The 21,546-nt window shown below is 40.4% G+C and overlaps 2 protein-coding genes across 6 annotated transcripts in view; one reads left to right on the top strand and one right to left on the bottom strand.

Annotated features, from left to right (window-relative positions):
• Positions 1–21,546, bottom strand: part of SEPT14 (septin 14) — a 37,669-nt gene that overhangs the window by 2,505 nt on the left and 13,618 nt on the right. The window contains exons 3-8 of one of the 2 annotated variants that reach the window (XM_021086366.1): positions 21,148–21,343; positions 16,493–16,679; positions 13,102–13,263; positions 7,836–7,932; positions 5,543–5,711; positions 3,094–3,226 (exon numbers count right to left, since the gene is read on the bottom strand). In XM_021086366.1, the coding sequence (XP_020942025.1) occupies positions 3,094–3,226; positions 5,543–5,711; positions 7,836–7,932; positions 13,102–13,263; positions 16,493–16,679; positions 21,148–21,343 (944 nt within the window). Of the gene's footprint in view, positions 1–2,812; positions 3,227–5,542; positions 5,712–7,835; positions 7,933–13,101; positions 13,264–16,492; positions 16,680–21,147; positions 21,344–21,546 lie in introns of those variants that run through there. The other variant, XM_021086365.1, reaches the window with a different exon arrangement.
• Positions 1–21,546, top strand: part of LOC106509673 (olfactory receptor 7A17-like) — a 62,034-nt gene that overhangs the window by 34,885 nt on the left and 5,603 nt on the right. For all 4 annotated transcript variants that reach the window (XR_002342346.1, XR_002342348.1, XR_002342347.1 and 1 more), the window contains 2 exons: positions 14,659–14,729; positions 16,523–16,633. The gene's annotated coding sequence lies outside the window, so the exon portion shown is untranslated. Of the gene's footprint in view, positions 1–14,658; positions 14,730–16,522; positions 16,634–21,546 lie in introns of those variants that run through there.

Raw genomic sequence — 21,546 nt, 5'->3', positions numbered from 1 at the left:
AAGCAAAAAACCACAACAACAATTGCATTAGTCGTCCCCCCATGAAATACATATAAATCTAACAAAATATATATGAAAGCCATATGAGGAAAACTACAAAACTCTAATGAAGAAAATTAGAGAGGAACTACATAAATAAGTATTTCACATTTGTGGATAGTAAAACTCAATATTGTCAAGATGTCAGTTCTTTCCCATGTGATCTGCAGATTCATTGCAATTTTAATCAGTCCCAGCAAGTTATTTTATAGACATTGACAAACCAATTCTAAAGATTTTATGTCAAAACAAAAGACCCAGAATAACCAACACAATATTAAAGGAGAAGAATAAAGTTGAAAGACTGATGCTACCTGACTTCACTGACTATAGTAATCTGACTAAAACTACAGTAAACATGATAATGTGATGTTGGTGAAAATAAATAGAAAAACAGATCAATGCAACAAAATAGAGAGTCTAGAAGTAGATGCACGTATATTTAGTAAATTGACCTTTGACAAAGGAGCAAAGGTAATACAATGGAGGAAAAGTAGTCTCTTCCACAACTTGTGCTTAACCAACTGGACAGTCACATAAAAAAACAAAAACAAAACAAAACAAAGAATCTAGACACCAATCTTACACTCTTCACAAATAAATCTAAATGAAGAGACAGGAAAGGTATTCCATGAAAATGGAATTGAAAAGAAAGCTGGTGTAGGAGTTCCCTGGTGGAGCAGCAGGTTAAGAGTCCAGTGTTGTCACCACTGTGGCTCAGGCCACTGCTGTGGTACAGGTTGATACCTGGCCTGGGAACTTCTGCATGCCATGGGCATGTCCAAAAGAATAAAAGAAGAAAGCAAACAAGCAAGCAAGCAATGGCATTCCTGTTGTGGCTCAGTGGTTAACGAACCTGACTAGCATCTATGAGGATGCAGATTCAGTCCCTGGCCTTGCTCAGTGGGTTAAGGATCCACCATTGCCATGAGCTGTGGTAGAGGTTGCAGACATGGCTCAGATCCTGTGTTGGTGTGATGTAGGCCAGCAACTACAGCTCCAATTTGACCCCTAGCCTGGGACCGTCCATATGCCATGGGTGTGGCGCTAAAAAGACAAAAAAAAAAAAAAAAAAAAAAAAAAAGCAAGCAAGTAAGCTGGTATAGCAATACTTATCTAAATAGACTTTAAAACAAAGACTCTAACAAGAGACAAAGAAAGATATTACATAATGATAAAGGGATTGATTCAATAAGAAGATGTAACAATTGTAAATATAGATCCACCCAACTTAGGGGCACCCATATACATAAAACAACTATTAACAAACTTAAAGAAAGAAAGTAATAGTAGCATAAAAATAGTGGGGGATTTTACAATCCACTCACATCAATAGACATTATCCAGATAGAAAATCAGTCTGGAAATACTAGTCTTAAATTACACACACACACAAAACTGTATCCAAAAACAGCAGAAATACGCATTCTTTTAAAGTACACATAGAAATTTCTCTGGGATAGAAACATGCTAGGCTAAAAAGAAGTCTCAATAAATTTAGAAGAATTAAATCATATCCAAGCCACTTTTCTGACCACAACAGTATGAGACTAGAAATCAACTATAAGGGAAAAAAATGCAAAAAAACACAAACATGTAGAATCCAAACAAATGCTGCTAAACAACCAATGGATCACAGAAGAAATCAAAGAGGAAGTTAAAAAATACCTGGATATAAATGAAAACTAAAACATCTCTCCAAAATCTATGGGATGCAGCAAAAGCAGTGCTAAGAAGAAAGTTTGTAGTAGTACAGGCCTACTTCAGGAAACAAGAATAATCTCTAATTAACAACCTTACACATAAACAAATTAGAAAAGAACAAACAATAGTGAAAGTTAGCAGAAGGAAAGAAATGTTAAAGATTAGAGAATAAATAAATTATGAAATAGAAATTTAAAAATAGAAAAGATCAATGAAATTAAAGTTCTTTCAAAAAATAAGCAAAATTGACAAACCTTTAGCTAGACTCGTAATAAAAAAAGAGAGAGGGCCCAAATAAAATCAGAAGTGAAAAAGAAGTTACAAATGACACCACAGAAACACAAAGAATCATACAAGTTGGAGTTGCCGTCGTGGCACAGTGGTTAACGAATCCGACTAGGAACCATGAGGTTGCGGGTTCCGTCCCTGCCCTTGCTCAGTGGGTTAACGATCCGGCGTTGCCGTGAGCTGTGGTGTAGGTTGCAGACGCGGCTCGGATCCTGCGTTGCTGTGGCTCTGGCGTATGCTGGTGGCTACAGCTCCGATTCAACCCCTAGCCTGGGAACCTCCATATGCTGCGGGAGCGGCCCAAGAAATAGCAACAACAACAACAACAACAAAAAGACGAAAAGACAAAAGACAAAAGACAAAAAAAAAAAAAAAAAAGAATCATACAAGTTTACCATGAAAAATTACATGCCAACAAAATGGGCAACCCAGAGAAAATGAAGAAATTTCTAGAAATGTGAAATTTCCCAAGATTGAATCAAGAAGAAATTCAAAATATGAACAAACAAATTATCAGTAATAAAACTGAATCAGTAGAGAGTTCCCATCGTGGCCCAGTGGTTAACAAATCTGACTAGGAACCATAAGGTTGCGAGTTCGATCCCTGGCCTTGCTCAGTGGGTTAAGGATCTGGCGTTGCCTTGAGCTGTGGTGTAGGTCACAGATGTGGCTCAGATCCCGCGTTGCTGTGGCTCTGGCGTAGGCTGGTGGCTACAGCTCCGATAGACCCCTGCCCTGGTAACCTCCATATGTGGCAGGTGCAGCCCTAAAAAGACAAAAGACAACACAAAAAAAAAATAAAATTAAAACAACAAAAATAAAAAAGCAAACTCTCCAAAATGCTCTAGAAAAAAAATAAAATTACAGACTATACTTTTTTAAAGTCTGTACTCAAAACCTATATAGTAATATATGGCTTACCTATACAGTAAATAGCTACCTTTTGAAGAGTAGCAAGTTTCCTCCAGCAAAATTATCTAAACTCTTGAGATTAAAACCCCCAATTTAATAGGGCACCTAAACTTAATATAATACAAATTATATCAAACTAGCAGGACTTGCCTCTTTTTCAGATTCTTTAAATGCTGTTTCTTTCTCCTTTACTCGCTGCATAAACTTCTGTTTCAGTTCTTCTTCTTCCCTCTGACATTGATCAAAGAAGTCCTGCCTTTTAGCTTCATAGATCTCTTGAAAACTAAAAAGAATGAACATGTAGAAATATATATTGTATGTTAAGTCACATATAAGAGCATTTGCCAATATTCTTTCATGTATAGAAATGAAAGTTTCTGTATCATGAGTTGTAAAAAAGTGAAGTGCCATATTGAATGAGTAGGGACAGTATACGTAGAGAAAGCACCCAAATTTTGAAACACTTACATCAGGGATTTCTTTCTCCTACCACTTTTCTGTATATCACGCTTCTTCACATCTTTTGACAGAATTTGGGGAAACTTCTGATTTGTGAGGTTCTCAAAATAATTGAAATGAGGCATCTTTCAAAATATGATTCCTTTAAGATAGTCTGTACAATTTTGATTGTCTTGAAAATACTGTAACTGACAAAACTGGATTGTTCTGCATTGTCATACTTTTGCATATCTTATTCCTACAAATCCTATTCCTCCTCAATAGAGCTAAATACACCTGCTCTCAAACTATTTTCACTTGACTTCCATAGAAACCAAACCCGTCTAAAACTGAGTCACTCTGCTGAGTTTATGATTAACTTCTCTGTCCAAAATGTTATTCCCTTTCTTGTCCAACACCTGTTCCTCTCAAGATGGGGGAGTATCAAAAAAGGGGGGTAATGAAACCAAGCAGGAAGCCATGGGACCCTCTTAGGCACAAAAGTCTTGTCTGTGGGAGAAAGGCTTTCAGCCTTCTAGACAAAGAGCAAATTTAGGAGTTTCCGTCATGGCGCAGTGGTTAATGAATCCGACTAGGAACCATGAGGTTGCAGGTTCGGTCCCTGCCCTTGCTCAGTGGGTTAACGATCTGGCGTTGCCGTGAGTGGTGTAGGTTGCAGACGTGGCTCGGATCCCGCGTTGCTATGGCTCTGGCGTAGGCCGGTGACTACAGCTCCGATTCGACCCCTAGCCTGGGAACCTCCGTATGCCGCGGGAGCGGCCCAAAGAAATAGCAAAAAGACCAAAAAAAAAAAAAAAAAAAAAAAAAAAGCAAATTTAAAAGGTTTCTAGGAGTTCCTGCCATAGCTTAGTGGAAACGGATCAGACTAGCATCCATGAGGACCCAGGTTTGATCCCTGGCCTTGCTCAGTGGGTTAAGGATCCGGTGTTGCCATGAGCTGTGGTGTAGGCCACAGACTCGGATCCCATGTTGCTGTGGCTGTGGTGTAGGCCAGCAGCTGCAAGTCCTATTCAACCCCTAGCCTGGGAACCTTCATATCCTGCAGGTGTGGCCCTAAAAAGACCAAAAAAAAAACAAAAAAACAAAAAAAAAAGGGTTACTAAGTAGGAGATTGAAGGAATGCAGAAAGCAACAAAACTGCAGCATGGGGCCTGGGCCTGGTTCTTCCTGGGGCCCCGGGGGAGCTGGGGCTGTGCATAACCAGCTGATACCCAGATGGAGGATGATAACTTCAGGCTGAGCACAAGCATGTAGACCCCAGACTGGTTGGAACCAGAAGGCTGATTGAACACTACCCTGTTACCTCACCACCCACCAATCAGAGGCGGGTTACCTACCCTGCAGCCCTGCCCCCAAATTTTGCCTATAAAGACTTTTCTGAAACCGATAGGCGAGGTCAGGTCTTTTGAATGCAAGCTACCCATTCACCTTGCATGGCTTTTATTTTATTTTATTTTATTTGTCTTTTGAGGGGGGCACCCGCTACATATGGAGATTCCCAGGCTAGGGGTCTAATTGGAGCTACAGCTGCCAGCTTACACCACAGCCACAGCAATGGCCGGATCTTTAACCCACTGAGCAAGGGCCAGGGATCGAACCCACAACCTCATGGTTCCTAGTCAGATTCGTTTCTGCTGAGCCATGACAGGAACTCCCTTGCATGGCCTTTAAAATCAATCTTTCTCTGCTCCAAACTCCAACAGTTCAGTTTGTTTGAGTTCACTGTGTGTCAGGGTCACTGTGTGTCCGGCACATGAACTTGACTTTGACAATAGCATGACATTACACTGCTGCTTTTCCTCTTTCCTCCATCCAGTCTTCAATATCTTTTGCCTTCCTTCTCAATATCCTTATGCCAATGTTTACTAATATTTTCAAATCTCCTTCCTGAGCTTCTTTTTCTTCTGGATACACACTTCAACATATGCACATGTTGGATGCATACAAATGAGCTCTTGCATTTTGTTGCTCCTACTAACTCTCCTCATCTAAGTCTGAATATGATGAAAGAAACCTCAAGATTCAGAATGGCCCAGGATGTGAGAACTACAGCTCTTCTCATTCCCAAATAATTGCCTCTCATGGTTACAGGTGATTTCTAAGTCACCTATCAGCTTGTTGTAGCAAGATCTCCACTCACCTAACTGGCTGGTTGTCTGGTCCCACATCAACAAAGCCCATTTTCTGGAGTTTGCAGCACCTATACCGTTCATAGTGCCGGGTGTGGGTTTGCTCTTTCAAGTCTTCCATATTTGTACAAAGAAGCATATCCCGCAGCTTGACAAAGTCACAGTGATTTTCATTTTCCACTAGGCAGGAAAATAATAAAGCCACAACACTAATTATCCACGCTGTCATTCAATAAGCATTTTTGAATGGATGCATCATGAAAAACATTTAAATGAACAGCTAAGAAAATAATTCTGACTAATAGCTATAATTCTTTTAGCCGTGTAACTATGGCAATATGCCACATACCGTTTATAGGTAGAGTTTTTTTATATACTAGGAAATTTGCTTTAAAATTTTTAGCCAGGAAGTACCCATGTGGTGCTTCAGGTTCTGGATCTGGTGTTGCTGCAGCTATGGTACAAGTTGCAGCTGTGGTGCAGGTTCCATCTCTGGCCCAGGAATTTCCACATTCTGCGAGTGCAGCCAAAAATAAATAAATGAATAAATAAATAAATAAATAAGCCAAATAATAAATAGGAAACAGTAAATAACGTTATATTAGCATATGGCTTATGGCATAAATTTTCATTAATAATTATGTTAGTAGTTTTCAAATAAAAGTTCTCAAGGCATTTTACAGAGTGCTAACAAAGAAAATAATTTTGCTAAAGTACATAATTTTATTTTAAAGTAAATCCTGCTGACATAAGGGCCTTAACAATTGTGTGTGATTTAGTTATTAAATTCTACTTATAAGCCGTATTTATAAGAATGAAGTAGTCAATTTTCAAAATCAGTAAAATTTACATAGCTCTCTCCTGTTTTTATCTTACCCCAAAGAGTGAGCATAATATATTTTGTATGGTGTATGATATTGTTACCAAATGTAACTTTCATTAAAATATGTTATGTTTCATGAATTTAAAAATTTATAATATACTAATCTAAAATAACACTTGGAAACTAGTACAGTTCCAGTTCCCAATAATTAGTATCACAAGTATATGAATTAGGCAATAAATGACTGCTATTACGATATTCTATCTCATCATGATGCTAGATAACTAATATAAATGTCTAGGTATAATTTACCCCAACATAAATTATATTACTTTTTTTTTTCTTTTTTAGGTCACATCTGCAGCATATGCAAGTTCCTGGGCTAGGGGTTGAACTGGAACTGCAGCTGCTGGCCTACACCACTGCTTGTGGCAACACCAAATCCTTAACCCACTGAGCAAGGCCAGGGATCGAACCCGAGTCCTCATAGATACTAGTCGGATTCTTAACCCGCCGAGCCACAACAGGAGCTCCTATGACTTTATTTTATTTATTTATTTATTTATTTATTGCTTTTTAGGGCCGCACCCACAGCACATGGAGGTTCCCTGGCTAGGGGTCAAATCGGAGCTGTAGCTGCTGGCCTACGCCACAGCCACAGTAATGCAGGATCTAAGCCACATCTTCGATCTACACCACAGCTCACGGCAATGCTGGATCCTTAACCCACTGAGCAAGGCCAGGTATCGAACCTGCGTCCTCATGGATGCTAGTCAGATTTGTTAACTGCTGAGTGATAGCAAGAACTCCTCCTATTACTTTATTTTAAAAAGAGTTTACCATCCCTTTTTCTAGCAACCCATAAAAATTCTTTATAAATTAGGTAGCAATTAATTTTGTAACGTTCTAAGTTCTAGCATTTATGCTTCCCTGATTTTTTTGTTTTCTTTTGTGTTTTGTTTTTTGGATATGCCCATTGCATGCAGAAGCTCCTGGGCCAGAGACTGAACCCATGCCACAGCAGTGACCTGAGCCACAGCAGTGACAATGCCAGATCCTTAACCCACTGAGCCATCAGCGAACTCCTATGCTTCTGTGTTGTTCAAACTCCTTTGTTCAAAGAACTTTCCAACATTCCAAATAAGATGGTTTATGCATAGAGAGATAATCTGCATGCAGCAGATTGGGGTAAATGAGAAAGTTCTGCCCAACTTCTGAATTTTTTATAAAGCCCATCCAGAAAACTCTCATGAGAATAAATTACAGTCAAAATGAGCATTATCTTCAATTAAACAGAATCTCTGCTCCTTATTGGTAACTGTTAATTTGCTTTTTTAGCAAAAATTACCAATATTGACTCAAGTTAAAATTATATTTTGTTTCACATATTGATAGTTTTACTTTATATAATTTTTAAAAATTATCTATATATTTAAACATAATCATTCCAGTGGGAGCCTGCACATCTTTGTCATAGTTACCTTGCAAAACTCCCCAAGGGTACTGACGGCCTCTGACCATTCTTTTTCCAACTTTCACTTCATCCATACTTCCTACTATGGCAAAAGGTAAGAGTCCCTAGAAAGTAAGAGCAACTTTATTTTATTTTTTTATTTTAAAATTTTTTGGCTTTTTAGGGCCACACCTGCAGCATATGGAAGTTCCCAGGCTAGGGGTCAAATCAGAGCTACAGCTGCTGGCCTACACCACAGCCACAGCAATGCCAGATACGAGCCGTGTCTGCAACCTACACCACAGCTCACTGCAATGCCAGATCCTTAACCCACTGAGTGAGGCCAGGGATCAAACCAACATCTTCATGGATACTAGTCAGATTCTTCACCGCTGAGCCACGACGGGAACTCCCTGTAAGAGCAATTTTAATCATGTTTCCTTATATCAAGATGGTTTACGCTGTTACTCTTATTTCTGTTATGGAAATAGCAGAGACAAGAATACATAATAAGTTTATTCAAACAAGGGATTTCGTGACTTGGCATTAAATAGGTGCAAATTAATTTCTGCAAGCATTAGGGAGACCATGAAATTGAAAACTGCCTACTGAGTACAGCCTAAAGCAAGGCATTCTACTATATGAAATATGAAGAAAACAGTTTTGGTAGACACACTGTTTTTCTTACATTATCTTTATCCTGAAACACAATAAGCAAATCACTTTTAACTCCAGTACAAAAATTAAGAGACAAAAGTGGAGTTCCCATTGTTGCTCACTGGGTTAGGAACTCGACCAGTATCCATGAGGATGTGGGTTCCATCTCTGGCCTGGCTCAGTGGGTTAAATATCTAGCATTACCTCAAGGTGCAGTGTAAGTTGCAGATGCTGCTCAGATCTGGCGTGGCTGTGGTGTAGGCTGGTAGCTGCAGCTCTGGTTCAACACTTAGCCTGGGAATTTCCATATGCTGCAGGTGTAGCCCTAAAAAAGAAAAAAAGAAAAAGTAAGAAAACTATAATAATTAGTTAATTGAAATACACTGTGAAGTATATTAATAAATAATACTATATAGAAAAATGGGAAAGAAAATTAAAAAGAAATAGAAAGCATCCAAATTAGAAAGGAGTAAGTAAAACTGTTCACAGATGATATATTTTTTTGTTTTTAAATCGGGATATCATTGACATGTAAAATCATATTAGTTTCTGGCATACAACGTGATGATTCAGTATTTATGCATAATATAAAATGATCACAGTAAGTCTAGTTAACAGCTATTGCTACACACATCACATAGTTACAATTTTTTTCTTGTGATGAGATCTTTTTGGATCTACTCTCTTAGCAACTTTATACAGTTCAGAACTGTTAACTAGAGTTACCATACTGTGTACCACACCCCTAGGAAGTATTTATCTTATAACTGAAAATCTGTGCCTTTTATCACCTTCACCCATTTTGTCCGCCCCCTAACCCTTGCTTCTGGCAACTACAAACTGTATGTATGAGTTCAATTTTTTTTTTTTTTTTTTTTTTGCTTTTTAGTGCTGCACCCACGGCACATGGAAGTTCCCAGGTTAGGGGTCAAATTGGAGGCACAGCTGCAGGTCTACGCCACAGCCACAGAAAGGCCGGATCTGAGCCATTTCTGTGACCTACACTACAGCTCGCAGCAATGCCAGATCCCCCACCCACTGAGTGAGGCCAGGGACTGAACCTGCCTACTCATGGATACTAGTTGTATTTCCACTGCACCGCAATGAGAACTCCTGAGGTCAGATATTTGTTTGTTTGTGTATGTGTCTTTTAGATTCCAAGTATAAGTGATATCATATGGTATTTTTCTTTTTCAGATCTGACTTATTTGACTTAGTATACTGCCTTCAAGGTCCATCCATGTCACAAATGTCAAGACTTCATTGAATAATATATATAATAATATATATATACACACACACACACACACACATACACACACACACACGTTTGTGTGTGTGTGTGTATGTGTGTGTGTATGCCACATCTTCTTTATCCATTCATCCATCAATGGACACTTAGATTGCTTCCAAGTCTTGACTATTGTAAATAATGCTGCAATGAACATGCAATGAACAGATATCTTTTTTGCATTGATGTTTTCAGTTTCTCTGGATAGTCAAAAGTGGAATTGCTGGACCATATGGCCATTCTATTTTTAATTTTTTGAGGAAACTCCATAGTGGCTGCACAAATTTCCACTCCTATCAACAGTGCACAAGGGTTCTCTTTTCTCCACATTGTCACCAGCATTTGTTATTTCTTGTCTCTCTTTTTTTTTTTCAGCTGTTCCCACACCACAGCAGTGACAATGCTGGATCCTTACCCTCTAGGCCACCATGGAACTCCTATATTTTCTCTTTTTTGATAATAGTCATTTTAACAAGTGTGAGGTGACATTTTATAGTGGTTTTGATTTGCATATCCCTGATGATTGGTGATATTAAGCAGCTTTTTTTGTGTGTATTGGCTATCATGTATGTATTCCTTGAGAAAATATCTACTCAGATACTTTTCCATTATTTAACTGGATTGTTTGCTTTTTTGCTATTGAGTTGTATGAGTCCTTTAGATATTTGGGTATTAACCCCTTATCAGACATATAATTTGCCAATATTTTCTTCTATTCCATAGGTTACCTTTTCATCTTGTTGATAGCTTCCTTTTCTGTGCAGGAGCTTATTAATTTGATGTAGTTTAACTTGTTTATTTTTTATTTTGATATCAAATCCAAAAAATCATCACTAAGACCAATGTCAAGGAACTTACCACCTTTGTTTTATTCTAGGGGTTTTATGGTTTCAGGTCTTATGTCAAATCTTTAATTAATTTTGAGTTAATTTTTGTTTATAGTGTAAGATAGTGGTCCAGTTCCACTCTTGTGCACATAGCTATCCAGTTTTACCAATACCATTTGTTGAAGGAACTGCCCATTCCCCATTGTATATTCTTGGCTCCTTTGTGTTAAATTAATTAAGTATATATGCATAAGTTTATTTCTGGGCTCTATATTCTGTTCCATTTATCTCTGTCAGTTTTTATGACAATACCATACTGTTCTGATTATTATAACTTTGTAATATAATTTGGTTATTTTTGTGTTTTGTTTTTGCTTTTTAGGGCAGCACCCACTGCATATGAGGTTCCCAGGCAAGGAGTCTAATCGGAGTTACAACTGCAGGCCTGTGCCACAGCCATAGCAACACTAGATCCAAGCTGCGTCTGCAACCTACACCACAGCTCACAGCAATGCTGGATCCTTAACCCACTGAGTGAGGCCAGAGATCAAACCTGCAACCTCATGGTTCCTAGTCAGATTAGTTTCTGCTGCACCAAACGGGAACTCCCTGTAATATAATTTGAAATCAGGAAGCATGATACCTGCAGATTTGGTCTTCTTTCTCAAGATTTCTTTGGCTAATAAGGATCTTTGTGATTCCCTATGAATTTTAAGATTTTTCTATTTCTCTGAAAACTGCCATTGGATTTTTGACAGGGATTTCATAAATCTGCATATTGATTTGAGTAGTGTGGACGTTTTAACAACAAAGTGAAAAGAGGAAGAACAGATTGGGAAAAAATATTTGCAAATCATATATCTCATAAGGAACTTGCATCCAGAATATAAAAGAACTTTTACAACTCAATAATAAAAAGATAAAAGCCCAGTTAAAAATGGACAAAGGTTTGAGTAAATACTTCTTCTGAGATGATATAGTAATAGGCAATAAAAACAGAAAAAGGCTAAATATGATATAGTTTCATCCTATGATACATCCAGAATGGAGAAATCTGAAGAGAAAGAAGCTGATCCCTGGTTTCCTAGGGTTGGTGGAGAGGAGGGCTGACAGGTAGTGGGGGAGAAACCTAAAGAGTATACGGTCTCTTTTTTGGGATAGTAAAAAATGTTCTGGCGTTCCCATCCTGGCTCAGCAGTAACAAACCCTATTAGGATCCATGAGGATGCGAGTTCTATTCCTGGACTCACTCAGTGGGTTAAGGATCCAGTGTTGCCATGAGCTATGGTGTAGGTCACAGACATGGCTCAGATCTGGCATTGCTGTGGCCAGCAGCTGTAGCTCGGATTTGACCCCTAGCCTAGGAACTTACACATGCCACAGGAAGTGAAAAAGCCAAAAAAAAAAAAAAGTCCTAAATTTGGTTGTGGTGATGGTTGCACATATCTGTGATTAGACTAAAAATCATTAAATTGTATGCTTTAATGGGTGAATCATAGTATATAAACTATATCTCAATAAAACTCTTTATTTATTTATTGTCTTTTGTCTTTGTAGGACCACAGCCACCGCATATGGAAATTCCCAGGCTAGGGGTCAAATTGGAGCTGTAGTTGCCAACCTACACAACAGCCACAGCCACTTGGGATCCAAGCCACGTCTGTGACCTACAACAGCTCACAGAAATACCGGATCCTTAACCCACTGAGCAAGGCCAGGGATCGAACCTGTGTCCTCAAGGATGCTAGTCAGATTTGTTTCCACTGAGCCATTACGGGAAGTCCAAACTTTTTATTTATTTTTTTAAATTTTTTTTCATCTTTTTAGGGCCGCACCCTGGGCACATGGAGGTTCCCAGGCTAGGGGTCCAATCGGAGCTACAGCTGCCGGCCACAGCCACAAGATCCCAGCTGTGTCTGCGACCTACACCACAGCTCATGGCAATGCCGGATCCTTAACCCACTGAGGGAGGCCAGGGATGGAACCCTCGTCCTCATGAATGCTAGTCAGATTCATTAGTTGCTAATCCATGACGGGAACTCCTCCAAACTCTTTTTTAAAAAACTGATATTCGGAGTTCCCATTGTAGCGCAGTGGAAACGAATCCGACCAGGAACCATGAGGTTGTGGGTTTGATCCCCAGCCTAGCACAGTGTGTTAAGGATCCAGTGTTGCCGTGAGCTGTGGTACGGGTCACAGATGCAGCTCAGATGTGGTGTTGCTGTGGCTGTAGGCCAGTGTAGGCTGGCAGCTATAGCTCTGATTTGATCCCTAGTGTGGGAACCTCGAAAAGACAAAAGACAAAAAAAAAAATAATAATAAAAGAACTGATATTCAGCAAACATTTTTTGAAATCAAGAAAGTGAAGCATTTTCCCCACACTGGCTTTGGGGGGAAAAAAATACCTTACAGTCTCTCTGTCAGATACAAGTGACACTGTTACTAATATTGTTACTTAAAAGTTACATTTTCATCCCCACATGCAAAACAGAATTGATAGTCAATGCTTGGAAGCTTACATTCATGGAGGAGTTCATTTGAACGGTAGCTTCGTCATCTGTTGGGAACTGGTATATCTGGATGCCGTTACTAACCAATTCACTCATTATCTTACACTTAAATTTCTGTAAATCATTTTTAGAAATGGTATCTGCTTTGGCAATCAGTGGTATAATGTTCACCTATGAAAAAGGAAACAAGCAAAATCTCACCATTGAGCATTTGTTATTAAGCCTGGAATTATTACAGTCAAAAACCTCACAATCCCTGACAATAAATTTTCATAACTAGATAACCACTGGCTGTTATGACTTCTTTACAAATTTGCTTTCCAACATCATCAGAACTCTTTTCTTTTTTATGGAGGTTCCCAGGCTAGGGGTCTAATCAGAGCTGTAGCCACCAGCCTACACCAGAGCCACAGCAACACAGCATCTAAGCCTTGGCTGCAACCTACACCACAGCTCATGGATCCTTAACCCACTGACCAAGGCCAGGCATCGAACCTGCAACCTCATGGTTCCTAGTTGGATTCGTTAACCATTGTGCCACAATGGGAACTCCCATCAGAACTTTTAAAGATGAATCTTTTATCACAATTCAGGTTTAGAAGTCTCCATTTTCTTCTCAAACTTTCTTAGACTTGCAACACATCTGGAGTTAGTAAAATGAACGTAGTGGAATGAAGTAGTCAGTTTAATTCATTATCATTTTGTTTCTTTTAAACTGAGTGTTAGAAAATCAGGAGAGACCTTTCATCAAATTGTAGAACAGGAGTTCCTTGGTGGCGCAGTGGGTTAAAGATTAGCTGTTGTCACTGCTGTGGTCAGGGGGCTGCTGTGGCACAGGTTCACTCTCTAGTCCAGGAAATTCCACGTGCCTTGGGTGAGGCCAAAAACAAAACAAAACCCTGTAGATCAGATTAATTTAGTCCTTCTGCCTGTCATTAATTTGTATCACTTTCTCCATAAATCCATCTTAAATAATATCCCATTTTCACAGATCCTTGTCTTGCCTAGATATCTTTGCAGATAGATCTACTTGTGTTTGCCAAAAAAAACACCTAAAAATAACAGACTTTTTTTGTTACCATACTCTAAAGGCTTAATGTGGGTATGGGTGTGTACTACCTTACTAACAGAAAAGTTCATTTATAATTTGTAAAAAGAGATTATTTCTATATTGCATACTTGAGGTTGAAATTTTATCCATAAACTTTTCTTCCTAGTTCTGCAATAGTATCATTCCTGTCTCAGTGACTTTACATCTTAATAATTAAACTTTGTAGAAAACGACAACATAAAATTCTAAAATATGCTTTATTACTGTTAAAATAAATTATTACTATTAAATTATAGCCATAATACTAAGTTCTGTGATACAGTAGAAGTGTGTAAAAGTCAACTTTAGGTCTATTGCTTTTGTTTTAGATTCCTCAAAATCCGTTTTTATTTATTTATTTTTGGAGATTTAAGAAATAGAGTATTAAATCTAGATCTCAAGTTTTCATCTACACACAGGTTTAAAAGAATAAAGCTTCTTATCTCAGTTCTTGAACTTCATGTGTTATTTTCCAGGAGATGTCTTCCACACATGCAAGGATCATGATCATGAAAAGCTTCAAGTTTCACACCGTCAGTGGTACCAGGTAAACGTAAATGCGATTATTTTATAGTAACAAAGAGTAAATTTCTAGGTCAAAAACACTGGTCGATGATCATGACTTGCATTATGATGTCGTCACCAGCCCTTAAATTTTATTTTAATTTTTTAAACCTGTATCTCATTTTCCTAACTGATATATTTTCTTTTCTTTTTTTTTTTTTTCTTGTTTTCTTTCTTTTAGGACCGCACCTGCGGCATATGGAAGTTCCCAGGCTAGGGATCCAACTGGAGCTGCAGCTGCCAGCCTACACCACAGCCACAGCAACTCAGGATCTGAGCCACCTCTTCGACCTGTGCTGCACCTTGTGGCAATGCCAGATCCGTAACCCACTGAGCAAGGCCAGGGATGGAACCTGCATCCTCATGGATACTTAGTTGGGTTCGTAACCCGCTGAGCCACAACAGGAACTCCCTGATACACTTTCTAATTAAATTCCTCTGGAAACCAAGCTAAGGTTGAAATGTATCTAATGCTATGATGGGCTGATTAGGTCTCCCCCTCCTCACACCTGCCTACGTGCCTACCTATCTCCCAACGTGACAGACTAGGGGTCAAATTGGAGCTGTAGCCGCTGGCCACAGCCACAGCCACAGCAATGCCAGATCCATGCCACATCTGTGACGGACGCCACAGCTCATGGCAATGCCGGATCCTTAATGCACTGAGAAGCCAGGGCCTGAACCTGCATCCTCATGGAAACTGGTCATATTTGTTTCCCCTGAGCCATGACAGGAACTTCCTGGAGACGGAATCTTTAAAGAGGTGATTAAGTCAAAACAAGGCCATTAGGATAAGCCCTAATCCAATACCACAAGTGTCCTCTTAAAAAGGGGAAACTTGGACACACAGAGACATCAGATGTGCATTCAAAGGAAAGATTATGTGAGGACAGTGAGGAAGTGGCCACTTGCTACCTGAAAAGAGAGATTTCTGAAACGACAAAACTTGGTGACATCCTGATCTTGAACTTTGAGCCTCCAGAACTCTGAGCAAATAAATTTCCGTTGTTTAAATTGCTCAGTCTGTGGGATTTCTGTATGGCATCCCCAGGAACAAACACAAATGCTTTAAAGACTAACAGAAAAAAGGAGTTTCCATCATGGTTTATTGGTAATGAACCTGACTAGTGTCCATGAGGATGTAGGTTCGGTCCCTGGCCTCACTCATTGGGTTAAGGATCCAGCGTTGCCATGAGCTATGGTGTAGGTTGCATATGCAGCTTGGATCTGGTGTTGCTATGGCTGTAACATTAAGTGCAGCCTCTAGCCTGGAAACTTCCATATGCTGCAGGTGCAGTCCTAAAAAGACAAAAAAGAAAAAAATTAAAAATTAGAAATTAAAAAAAAGAAAAAAAAGTTATATACCCATATTACTAAAGAACAAATGCTTGTGTGCAAAGGCCTTCAAGACCTGTATTATTTCAAAATAAGTATCAAAGGTTGGTAGGGGAGTTCCCATCGTGGCGCAGTGGTTAACGAATCTGACTAGGAACCATAAGGTTGCGGGTTCGATCCTTGCCCTTGCTCAGTGGGTTGAGGATCCAACATTGCTGTGAACTGTGGTGTAGGTCGCAGACATGGCTCGGATCCCACGTTGTTGTGGCTCTGGCTTAGGCTGGCGGCTACAGCTCCGATTGGACCCCTAGCCTGGGAACCTCCATATGCTGTGGGTGCGGCCCAAGAAATGGCAAAAAGACAAAAAAAAAAAAGAAAAGCTTGGTAGGTTGATGGATTTACCAGACGCACCTTAGTGTCAATGTTCTTCATGGTTAACAGATCAAGGGACTTCAGAGAGTGTCCAGTAGGTGAAATGAAGTAAAGGCACACGTGGATACGGGAATCGTGATAATCAGCAAAACAACGTTTAATTTTCAATTCTTCTTGAAGGTAGGACTCAAACTGAGCATCTATGTAGTCAACAATTGGCTGGTAGCTGGGAAAATGATTATTTGAATATTTAGCATACCAGAATTAATATCATCTGAAGTCTGCATTTTTGCCACGTAAGATATAGTTAATATGTGTACTTGCTAGTTTGCCACAGAGGTCAAAATATGCATAACATGTCCTTACAAAGATAACAACTAAAAACTGATAAAAAGGCCCCTTGGGGAGCTCCCGTCCTGGTGCAGTGAAAACGAATCCAACTAGGAACGATGAGGTTGCAAGTTTGATTCCTGGCCTCGCTCAGTGGGTTAAGGATCCAGCGTTGCCATGAGCTGTGGTGTAGGTCACAGATGAGACTCGGATCCTGCATTGCTGTGGCTGTGGTGTAGGCCGGCAGCTGTAGCTCCAATTGGACCCCTTGCCTGAGAACTGCCATACACCGTGGGTGCGGCCCTAAAAAGCAAAAAAAAAAAAAAAAAAAGTCCCTTATTTCTAGAAATAGCAAAATGAGCTATCAGTTCAATGCAGTCCCTATCAGAAACCAAATTTTTTATATATCTACGTAGGTATAAATCAAAGAAACCAAGACTGCTCATGACATACTGAAAAAAACTAGGGAGATATATTCTTTATAAGCAGGTCTTACTGTGAAGCTAAAATAACTAGTACAGCATATATCAGCACAAGGATAAATATACTAAAGCACAAGAGGATTTCTGGATGTGATAGAACTGTTCTATGTCACAACTGAGAGGGTGGATATACGACTCTATGCATTCTTTAAAACCAATAGAAATATACATTACAGGAGTTCCCGTCGTGGCGCAGTGGTTAACGAATCTGACTAGGAAACATGAGGTTGCGGGTTCGATCCCTGGCCTTGCTCAGTGGGTTGACAATCCGGCATTGCTGTGAGCTGTGGTGTAGGTTGCAGACGAGGCTTGGATCCCATATTGCTCTGGCTGTGGTGTAGGCTGGCAGCTGCAGCTCTGATTAGACCCCTGGCCTGGGAACCTCCATATGCCGTGGGAGCAGCCCAAGAAATGGCTAAAAGACAAAATAAAATAAAATAAAATAAAGAAATATACATTACAAACATTGAGGTTTTTTCTTTTCTGGCCACCACCCTCCACAGCATATGAAGTTCCTAGGCCAGGGATCGAAGCCGAACCTGTGACCTACAGCAACCCTGAATCTTTAACCCACTGCACTGGGCTGGGGATTGATCCAGCGGCTCCAGAGAGACAAGCCAGGTCATTAACCCGCTGCCCTGCAGCAGGAATTCCCCAAAATTGAGTCTTACACTATGGAAAATTGAAAAAGAGTGACATCAGGGTCTCTCCTTTTGTCTAGGGGTCCAATCAGAGCTGTAGCTACCAGCCTACACCACAGCCACAGCAACGCGGGATCCGAGCTGCGTCTGCAACCTACACCACAGCTCACGGCAATGCCAGATCCTTAAGCCACTGGGCGAGGCCGGGGATTGACGCCTCATCCTCATGGATCCTAGTCAGGTTCATTAACTGCTGAGCCATGAAGGAAACTCCCTTGTTACCCTTTTTAACAAGGAACAATTGAATCCACCCACCAACAAAATAGTTTTCTGTGGGAAACTGGGACCCAGAATGACATGCTGGAGAACCAGGAGGATTTGCCCCATTGTCTGGCGATAGGCAGACAGGCCTCCATACAGACTGTGGGAGCTGCAGGAGCCAGTGAACCTGCACAGCCCCTCTTGTATGCCATCAGGGGAAAACTGGAGTGTGCTGACTTGGGTGTACACCCACAGACAGGAGAGATTCGTAGCAGTTCAGCAATCTACATGGGAGGATCCTGCAGTCCGGGGAGAAAGTAAAAAAAAAAAAAATGCAGATTTCCCTTATCCTCAGTGGGTTAAGGATCCAGTGATGTCACTGCAGCATCTTGGGTCACTGCTGTGGCACAGGTTCAATCCCTGGCCCAGGAACTTCCACATGCCCTGAGCTTGCCCCCCACCAAAAAAAAAAAAAAAAAAAAAAAAAATGGATGCATTGGAGAGGGCATGAGAAACTTTGCCAGAGTCAACCCTCCACCAAAACAACACAGCACAGGGCTAAAATAGTCAGCAGCCACCTCTCCCACAGGAGAAAGGGAGGTAATGAGGAAGTGCCGAGTGCCTGGCTGTGCAAGACACTGTTGAAAAAAAACAATTTTCTCTAATAGCACCAAGAATATTGAGGCAAGAAGTCCATAGTGAGGGGTCGGGAAAGGGAGATCAGGAAAGAGGCAGGGAAGAATATCAAGGGACAGGAGTTCCCTGGTGGCTCCGCAGGTTAAGGATCCTTCCTGCCTTGTCACAGCTGTGGCTCAGGTCACTGCTGTGGGGCGGGTCCAATCCCTGGCCCAGGAATGTCACGTGTCACAGGCGTGGGAAAAAAAAAGATGGCGGCAGAGATTGGAGGGATGCAGCTAGAGCTGTTTGCAATGACAACTGCAAGAATTCTCTTCTAGAACCTCCTGACCATATGGCCCTGCACACTCCTTGATTTGGGGCTTCTGGCCTCCTGAAAAGCCACCTGGTTTAAGGTAACTTCTTATGGTAGACCCAGGAAATTAATACAGCAGGCACCACCTACTATGGATCTTATTCCATAATATAATGAAATACCTATAATACCTTAAGCTCAATCTTATATTAAAAAATACTTTCAGAAGAATTGATTATTCCTACTATAGTGATGTTCATTTTCTAAATATTAATAACTACTTAAAGCAATGTGGCATTTGCCTTTGCTTCAAGGCCCTTTTCATCTGTCTACTTTTTTCTTTTGTCTTTTCAGGGCCACAACCACAGCATATGGAGGTTCCCAGGCTAGGGGTTGAATCGGAGCTGTAGCTGCTGGCCTACAACACAGCCACAGCAACCTCAGGTCCAAGCCCTGTCTGTGACCTACACCAAAGCTCATCACAACGCCAGAACCTTAACCCACTGGAGCGAGGCCAGGGATTGAACCCACGTCCTCATGGATACTAGTCAGATTCGTTTCCGCTGAGCCACTATGGGAACGCCCTGTCTACTTTTTAAAAAATTTTTTTTTAATTTATGGCCACACCCATGGCACATGGAAGTTCCCAGACCAGGGACTAAATCAAGGCCGCAGCTGAAAGCAACTTCGTAGCAGTGGCATTGCTGGATCCTTTAACCCACTGCACCAGGCTGGGAATCGAACCTGCACCTCCGCAGCAACCTGAGCCACTGTAGTCGGATTCTTAACCCACTGTGCCACGGCAGGGAACTCTTCAACTGTCTATTGAAGAGTTTCACATAAATCATTTCATACTTATTACAACTTAAGTATGTGTTTAAAAGTCTATCTTTAACCAGGGGTATGCTGGTGAATGTTTAAAGTATGGCCCTCTGGAAGAGAAAAAAAAATGATCTGTAGCATTTGCCGATTTCTGTATTTCAAATAACTTCTACCTCGGCCAATTTCAACCTACCCAAATGATGTCATTAAATGTAGAATTGAGCAGAGATGAGTACAGTCTGCTCTCATAAGCTTGTATGAGCCAGTTTTAGCACACCACTGCATCTAACACCAAAAAAGTCAATAAATGAAAAAATATTTCCACTCTAAAAGCTAACTTGAGCAAACTAGAAGAGTAGAAGATAATAATGAATAGGCATCCATTTCAAAAAAGATAAGAATCTAAAGCTATTGTTATGTCACAATGTGTTTCCCTCTTACACAGTTTAAATCTGACACAAAAACTTTTAAAAGACCCCATAGTACCAGACAAGTAAGAAAAGGACAAGTAAGGAAATAAGTTAAAATTAATAGAAACTACATCAGTATTTTTTTTTTTTTCTTCTTAGGGCCACACCTGCAGCAAATGGAGGTTCCCAGGCTAGGGGCCGAAACAGAGTTTTAGCCACTGGCCTAAGCCACAGCCACAGCAACACAGGATCCAAGCCACATTTTCGACCTACACCACAGCTCACCCACTGAGTGAGGCCAGGGATCAAACCCGCAACCTCATGGTTCCTAGTCGGATTCGTTTCCACTGTGCCACAACGGAAACTCCTACATCAATAAATTTTTGCTATAATTGGTTAATTTAAAAATCTTGTAAGGGGAGTTCCCCTTGTGGCTCAGTGGGTTAAGAACCCAGCATAATGTCTGTGAGGATGCAGGTTCAATCCTTGATGTCACTGAGTGGGTTAAGAATCTGTAGGTTGCAGAGTTCCCATCATGGCTTTTAATGAATCCGACTAGGAACCATGAGGTTGTGGGTTTGATTCCTGGCCTTGCTCAGTGGGTTAAGGATCCGGCATTGCCATGAGCTGTGATGTAGGTTGCAGATGCAGCTTGGATCTGACATTGCTGTGGCTTTGGCGTAGGCCGGTGGCTACAGCTCCGATTCGACCCCTAGCCTGGGAACCTCCATTTGCTGTGGGTTCGGCCCTAAAAGGATTTAAAAAACAAAAAAAAAACCAAAAAAACCTTTTTAAGTTAAAATAAAAAAACACTCACCTGGATTCCTTGTTTATTTGATCACCATACCCCACTGTTTTCACAACAGTTAATTTCAACTGGACACTGCTTTCCTGAAGTTCATATGTCTGAATTTTAAGTCCAACATTTGAGTAAAAATGTGAGGATTTTTTGTCTTTCAAATTAGTATTGAACAGTGTGTCAATCAGTGTTGATTTTCCAATCCCAGTTTCCCCTGTACAAACATAGATACGTCAAAGCAGCATAAGATGTCTGAGAAGAAGTAACACCCCAACCCGCTAGAGTGGTTCAAAGGGTCCTAAACACTTCAAAGGCTGGAGGGTTCTTCAAAGTACACGGGCTCTTCCAGACTCCCTGGGTCCTGAGCATAATATAGAAAGATAATATACACAAAGCTATATCGGCTTTCAAGGGGCA

The sequence above is a fragment of the Sus scrofa genome, chromosome 3 (genome assembly GCF_000003025.6).
Source record: "Sus scrofa isolate TJ Tabasco breed Duroc chromosome 3, Sscrofa11.1, whole genome shotgun sequence".
Classification (NCBI taxonomy): domain Eukaryota; kingdom Metazoa; phylum Chordata; class Mammalia; order Artiodactyla; family Suidae; genus Sus; species Sus scrofa.
Note: the sequence above shows the minus strand (reverse complement) of the source record. Positions and strands in the feature narration are given on the sequence as shown.